Source organism: Uloborus diversus, chromosome 8, assembly GCF_026930045.1.
Source record: "Uloborus diversus isolate 005 chromosome 8, Udiv.v.3.1, whole genome shotgun sequence".
Taxonomy (NCBI): Eukaryota; Metazoa; Arthropoda; class Arachnida; order Araneae; family Uloboridae; genus Uloborus; species Uloborus diversus.
In genome coordinates, this window is record NC_072738.1 from 140,476,401 (window position 1) to 140,484,206 (window position 7,806).

At 32.8% G+C, this 7,806-nt stretch overlaps 1 protein-coding gene across 1 annotated transcript; it reads left to right on the forward strand.

Annotated features, from left to right (window-relative positions):
- The first annotated feature begins 5,730 nt into the window (after positions 1-5,730).
- On the forward strand, positions 5,731-7,479 carry LOC129228636 (serine/threonine-protein kinase PLK1-like). Its single transcript, XM_054863318.1, has one exon. It carries the CDS (start codon positions 5,731-5,733, stop codon positions 7,477-7,479), a length of 1,749 nt encoding a protein of 582 aa, XP_054719293.1.
- Positions 7,480-7,806: the final 327 nt, after the last annotated feature.

The following is a 7,806-nucleotide window of genomic DNA, read 5'->3' on the forward strand; positions in this document are numbered from 1 at the left end:
AAGACGTATTCTGATATAAACGCTGCAATATTAACTAAGTCATATCTTGGATACGAATACATCATTTACTATTTCATTAAAGCATAAAATTATTTACTAATTAGCTTATCCTGCATACATTAAAAAAAAAAGAGAAGGGTCTAAAAACATTTAAACGAATTCAATCCATTTACCTTGAATTTAAATCAATTTATCATGCTCTAATCATTTTGTTCTAAAGTAAAAATATTTTTTTTAGCCAAGGCAAAGGAAAAAAATGGTAATAAAAAAACTGAATTCAGAAAAAACATTTAAAAATACGTACAAAGCATAATGAACGCTTACGGCATTAAAGAAAATCAAGGGAAATATGTGATAATTTTTGCAAAATTTGGCCTATATGCAAATTAAAAACACAAGAAATCCACATGGTGCTATACTGATCGAAAGAAATTTCCCATCGCTTAGCGCTATATAAGATGGCGTTTAACCAGTTTGGCTCAAGCCCAAAAGATTCCCCCCCCCCTTATCTCTAAGATTCGCAGCGCTCTCGGTTGAGCCCTGTCTATGCATGTCAATTATCATGTCGTGCTGTGAGTTTCATTGTTGATGACCTCAGCGTCACTCGATCATATGAGGATGTTTGAAGACCACTGTTCTAAAACTTGACTCATTGATTAAGTATGAAATTGTATTACTTGGAGTAATTTAATTTTTATTTAACTAAGAGATAGAAAACTGTTCTAAAGAAATTTGTTTGAGGTATTTTAAAGAAACGATATCTTTAGCTCACTTCATCAGAATCAGAAGAATAGCCAATTGAAATGGATAATTTAGCAGACAATTTGCTGTTCTGCAATTCTCCTAAGCAGTGCTGCCAGATTTGGTTAAAATTAGCCTTTTTAGCTGTATTTGACCACATTTGGCTAGAAAAATTCAAAAGCATAAGCCAAACCGATCTACATTTCACTTAATATCAATCACACACTAGCTGCATTGCCCGGCCTTGTTCGGTCTACCTTGAAAATAAAAATTGTCTCAAGTGACGTTCATTCAACAATCACGCTTAAATAAATTTAAAAAATGTCAAGCAAAATTTCCCTTCCAAACAATGATGACAGATATTAAAATACCTTTAAGAATCAGGGAATTTCATGGAGGGGGCCCCAAAATTTCTGTGCACGCCCCTGGAGGAGGGCAAGTCTATTAAACTGCCAAAAGGGGCCTGCTTTGATTCTGGTCGACCCTGAATTGAATTGGGTAAAGAGAGCAGGAAGTCATAGTAATAAGGGTCTAAATTTCAAGTATGCTTTGCAGCTAATGACACTAGAATTGCTTTTTCTGTATTCCTTCAAATTTTCACTCGTTCAATAGTTACGAAATGAAGAATAAGAAACTTTGTTATTTTCCTTTTCTGACATTATAGAAGTTTTTAAAAAAAATTTCAATTTTTTTTAAAAACTTCTTTTCAAAAATTTTTTAAATTTTTTTTTTATTTATTTTAAAAAAATTCTATTTTGGGGGGAGGGGGGGCATAGGCTTCCTCCCTTTCTGGATACGGCCCTGGAGATGACAAAGATTAATACCAAGAAATGAGGCAGTGAGAAGCAAAGGGATGTAAGTCGACATTTTGAAGTTTTGAATAAAAATTCATTTAAAGTTGTGAGTAAAACCCGTTTAAAATTGTGGGTCTGGTAGGCTTTCATTGAAAAGTTTTCTAAATCATGCTGTATAGAAGGGGTATCCAACTTTTCTTGCTCAAGGGCCACATTGTAAATTTCTGGAGGCATGGCAGCAATCCAAAAATATTTCAGTTCAGATGATAACCCCCTCCTCATTTATTTATTTATTTATTTATTTTAAATTGACGCTCAGTAATAATAAATCAAACACCGAACCGTAAAACTGTATAATCTCCAAACGAAAGAAAGAAAAAAAATAAGCATTTCTTAATGGAATTAGCATAAATTAAAAATGCTTTTATTATCTGAAAAGCAACTTAACATTTTAAATCAGAATCATATAGTAAACCGATATTGCAGAGCTAAAACTTTTTTCCGAATTTGAACATTTGGAGAAAGAGTGTTAATCGCAATTTCGCAATAGCCCCTATTGTGTGATATTTTAATAATTTACTGAGTTCTGTTTTATTCCGTGAAAATTGAGAGAGTAAAAACAAACAACTTTTTTTAAAAACCGTCAAAATTCCATTATAATAAGCTGAATCATTTAGAATCGTTTGGCTTGCTTAAGGTAGATTCTGATTTTCTAAAAACAATGCCTACAATTATCCTAATGCTCGTAGAAACTTTGAAACTTCATCTTATGCAGAAAATTCCAAGCTTTGGAATGACAAAACTTAAAAATGTGCCAGAAATATTTCTCCCCAGTGTTATCAAATTTATGTGAGAAATGAGTTTACAATTGGGATAGAAATACGAATAAAATCGAATTTTTGAAAAACGCTCCGAAGTGAACACCCCTATGCAACAAACTAATTTTGGGCCAAATGTCATGAAAATCGGCTGAAAAGTCTAGGTGCTATGCGCGTCACACACACCCTGATACAGACAAGCTTTCAGCTTTTATAAAGATCATCACTATGTTTTTGATCGACTATTATTATTATTATTATTATTTTTTAAGAAGCCAAACCTGTTCATCCAGTAAAAACTGATGATTATATAATTAAACAAAACCCAATAGCAGAATGTGGCAGAAATTTTGAGCTTACCCCCAATGAAATTTTTTTTATTGGCTCGATATGGAAAATAATTGATATAGAACAATAGGAAATTTTTTTAAGGAGTTAAACCCATCAAATCTCTCTATAGTTATTCATGTTGAAATTCCGACTTTTATCAAATATATATATGGATCTTCTTTTTTTTTTTAATGACATATGGAGCTCGTCTTTTATATGACTAGATTTGATTTTAGAAGTGTGCCCTCTAATCGGTCACAATCATTACATTTTTTTGAAGATCAATTTAAATTTTTGGTGGCACAATTAAGTTTTCCATGGAAAATTTATACACCATCGCCCTTTTTTCTACATAAACTATTTTTAAGAACGTTTCCTGTAATTGTTTCAACAAAAGTTCTTTTTATTCAAAAAAGGGTCAAATTCAAAAAAAAAAAAAAAAAAAAAACAGAAATAAGGAAAATAATAAAACTTTTTACAGCTGCATTTGAACTGAAAGAATTTTCCAAAAGTTGTGAATTTAGTTTGGTGGACAACAAGAAATCGCTAATGTTAAAACCACGGAGTAGGAAGAAGGAGAGAAATGTCCTACGGGTTTGCTAGTAAAAGTGGCAACGATTGTTCACTTTTTCCAGAGCGCGCTGTCGGCGAACCGCTCCCGTCAATCGCAGCAGATCAATGTAAATGATGCTAAATTTCTCATTTTTTTAGAGGCAGCTATTAAAGCAAAAAAAGAAAAAAACTTCTGGAAATTGGTTGTAATAAGGGGCCAATATAGTGGACGATGTACGGCTTTCGTACACAGGAAGTTAGCGCAGTATTTTGATGGAAAAATTTATTTTATTTTTCATCACCAACTTGCCGAATTCGTCTGCTATTAATATTGCGCTGTGCGATGTTTTATTTATTACGAGTTAGAATTTTTCTATTCCTGTAAATGATTGACAAAATGAGAATGCAGTACAATTATTTACGTAAATACATTTTTTAAAATTAGTTGTAAATTTCGTGACATGTTTCGAGAACTAATTAAAGCGAAATATTTTTTTTGCTTTCACGACCTTTAACAGATAAAAATAAATGTTAATGTTCTATTTACTTAACTTCAAGCTGATATTGATTATAAAAATTTTATTCATGTATTTACTCACTGCTTAGACATAATTATTATCATTGCTTTTTATTATTATTGCATTTATTTCAACAACCAAATTCGGAAAAAAAAAAATCGGAAAACCTTTTTCATTTAAAAAATACATGTACAATAAGAGTAAATCTTAATTTTTGAAAACTTGATTAATTTCAACAGAAAATCCCACAAATATCTCAAAAAAGCGTTCCAAGGTATAATTTTTTTAATGAATAAGGTTTCTCGATTTTTCTTTTCCCATTTGGTTGTCGAAATAAATGCAATAATAATAAAAAGCAATGATAATAATTATGTCTAAGCAGTGAGTAAATACATGAATAAAATTTTTATAATCAATATCAGCTTGAAGTTAAGTAAATAGAACATTAACATTAATTTTTATCTGTTAAAGGTCGTAAAAGCAAAAAATTATTTCGTTTTAATTAGTTCTCAAAACATGTTACGAAATTTACAAATAATTTAAAAAAATGTATTTACGTAAATAATTGTACTACATTCTCATTTTGTCAATTATTTACATTAATAGAAAAATTCCAACTCGTAATAAATAAAACATCGCACAGCGCAATATTAATAGCAGACGAATTCGGCAAGTTGGTGATGAAAAATGAAATTAATTTTTCCATCAAAATACTGTGCAAACTTCCTGTGGACGAAAGCCGTACATCGTCCACTATATTAGCCCCTTACTACAACCAATTTCCAGTAGTATTTTTCTGTTTTTGCTTTAATAGCTGCCTCTAAAAAAAATGAGAAACTTAGCATCATTTACATTGATCTGCTGCGATTGTCGGGAGCGGTGCACATACAGCGCCCTCTGGAAAAAGTGAACGATCGTTGCCACTTCTACATAGTAAAGATTTATCTCCTCCCCTTTAACCTCCCTGGTTAAAACAAAATGTCTTCGCACAGAAGAAAAGGAACGAAATTCCTAATCTATCATTATCATTTCCTTCACAGTAAAATTTTCTAATAAATCTTTTAATTAAAAATAAAAGATGTTGATACTGTTTATATGAAACATTTTCAGTTTAGTGAAATAACATTAAAGTAAAAAAAATCTACACAGCAGTTTGAAACCCGTGATGAAGGCAAAATAATGTGACGACCAGAATTTTGGAACTAAAAATCAGGACAGCACACGTCACTGACTTAGCGCGAGAGAGAGGGGGGGGGGGAGTCTTTTTCCTTTATCTTTTCAGTATGACCCAATTGAAGATTTTTAGATCTCGTATGAAAAACGAGTTTGAATAATATTTTATGAAATCATACTTTAATGTACTTAAATTCAGTCCACACAGGTTTGAACCACACAGTGGTCCAAAAACGGGCTAGGGACTAAAAACGGGTTACCCAATAACAAATAGCAAAAAAGTAATGAGCAATAGACCTTCTTGTAATCAACAACGTTTTTGTAAAATGACGGTTTTTTATGCAAAAGCTCACTATTGCATTGAAAAAGAGAGGTTCCCTGAAAGGACATTCGGCCCAGTCCCACTTTTTGTCAAAATAGGCTGGTTACTTTATGTAATAAGATTGCTCATTTGAAAAGGATTTGTTTGCTTTTTCATGCTGAGATTAAAATTTTATTTACATTAATTAGCTAGTAATACATAGTAGTGTAAATATTTTCCCAATAACTGTTTGCTACAAGTTCTCATCAACTATTATTACGATCACGTGATCAAAGATGTAGGTCCATTTATTATACAGGTAATTCTGTTTCACTGCGACCGACAACGTTTAAACTTCAGCGATTCGTTCCTCAACGGAAAGTTCGAATTGGTGGTGAGTTTGAATTGTGCGTATAATGTTTTGCTTTTTAACAAATGATAGGTAAGCAAGGAATGTAATTTTTACTGTTTTAAAGCTAAAGAGTTCGTGAAATAAAAGAAAAATGGCTGAACGCCCGAAGCACGAAGAATTACAAACTGTTATTACAGACCCAAAATCAAAAGTTGTGTATCACCGTGGTAACTTCTTGGGCAAAGGTGGGTTTGCAAAATGTTACGAATTTAAGAATGGGAGCACCGGTCAAGTTTTCGCAGGTAAAGTTGTTGCGAAATCAATATTGACGAAACCGAATCATAAGGAAAAAATGTTTCAAGAAATTCAAATTCAGAGTAAATTGTCACATAAGTACATAGTAACTCTTCACAGCTATTTTGAGGACAAAAATTTCGTCTACATCATTTTAGAACTTTGCCGTAAGCGCTCGTTGATGGAAATGCACAAGAGGCGAAGAACTCTTACTGTTCCTGAGGTTCGTTATTTTATGCAGCAGATCGTGTTGGCTTGTAAATATATGCACGATAACAAAGTGATTCATCGAGACTTGAAACTCGGTAATCTGTTTCTCAATGATGAAATGGAAATTAAAGTAGGAGATTTTGGTCTAGCTACTCAACTATCTTTCGATGGGGAAAGGAAAAAGACATTGTGCGGAACACCAAATTATATAGCTCCCGAAATTTTAACCAAAAAGGGACACAGTTTTGAAGTTGATATTTGGTCACTTGGTTGTATTATGTACACTTTGCTAGTAGGATCCCCACCTTTTGAAACCAGCACGTTAAAAAACACTTACACTAAAATTAAGAAATGTGAATATTACATTCCTTCAAAACTAGATCAATGCGCAAAACGCTTGATCCAAAAATTATTACATCCCGATCCGGAATGCCGACCCAATGCAGATGAAATACTGGCAGATGAGTTTTTGTGTGATGGTTATATTCCTTCACGCTTACCCACATCCTGTCTCACCATGCAGCCTCGTTTATCTCATAATATGACTTTATTTGAAGAATCTAGGATTGTGGGAAGGAAGCCACTGACCGAATGTAAAAATATTCCAGCGGTTGAATCAAAGAAAGATATTGTTGCTGCTGTGGCAGAGCTCAACATTGATGAAAAAGAAGATAAAAACGTGATGCCAAAAGATTTTTATCTGGGAGACTTATTCAAAATGCTCCGTTCTTTGCTTATATGTCATCCTGAAGGCATATTTACCGGGCAGCCGGAAGACGCCCAAGATCCGTCAGCCATTCCGTTTATCTGGATAAGTAAGTGGGTGGACTACACCGACAAATATGGTATCGGATATCAGTTTTGCGACAACAGCATTGGCGTGCTTTTCAACGATGCGACACATTTAATTTTACATGCCGACGGTAAAAACATCCAGTACATAGAAAGAAACGACTCGGAGATATTTTACCAGATGGACAATTACCCGAACGAAATGAAGAAGAAGATTACTCTGTTGAACTATTTCAACACCTACATGAATGAGAATCTGCTGAAAGCTGGTGAGGGCGCCAAACCCCGAGAGGGAGACGAAATGTCGAACGTTCCGCATCTGAGAGCTTGGTTCCGCTCGAAAGCTGCGATCGTTTTCCACCTGACTAACGGCACGTTCCAAGCGAACTTTTTTAAAGACCACACCAAAATTATTTTGTGTCCTGTGATGGGTGCTGTCTCTTTTATTGATGAGAACAAGAATTTTACTGTTTATACTTTTAAGCTCATTGAGAAATATGGTTGTTCACCATTGTTGGCTTCTAGAATACGCTATGCAAAGGGCATGGTAGAGAAATTGTATACGGACTTTAAAAGTTCAAGAGTTGAAAAAATAATTTGTTAATATTGTTATTTATATATTAACTAGATGATTTTCTTTTTACTCTAAACAAGATTCTATTACGGTATAATTATGCTTGATAATGAATCTTAATTATTTTAATCATAAATGTAATTCAAAATTTTTTGTTAGGAGTTTTAAACAATTATGTTTGTTTTAAGACTTTAAATTCTTTAATATGTTTTTGTGCTTTTATCATGTCTTGCACATTTATAATTAGGGGGATTACTGTATATTTTAAGTGTTTGTGATTGAAAATAAATTTTAATCTCATTTAAGTAGGAGTTTTCATTGGTAGATGCTTATTGTATGTTATTAAAAAATAAGTTT

Bases quoted from the DNA above. Each gene is read 5' to 3' on its own strand.
- LOC129228636 (XM_054863318.1), top strand. From the start codon at position 5,731: ATGGCTGAACGCCCGAAGCACGAAGAATTACAAACTGTTATTACAGAC.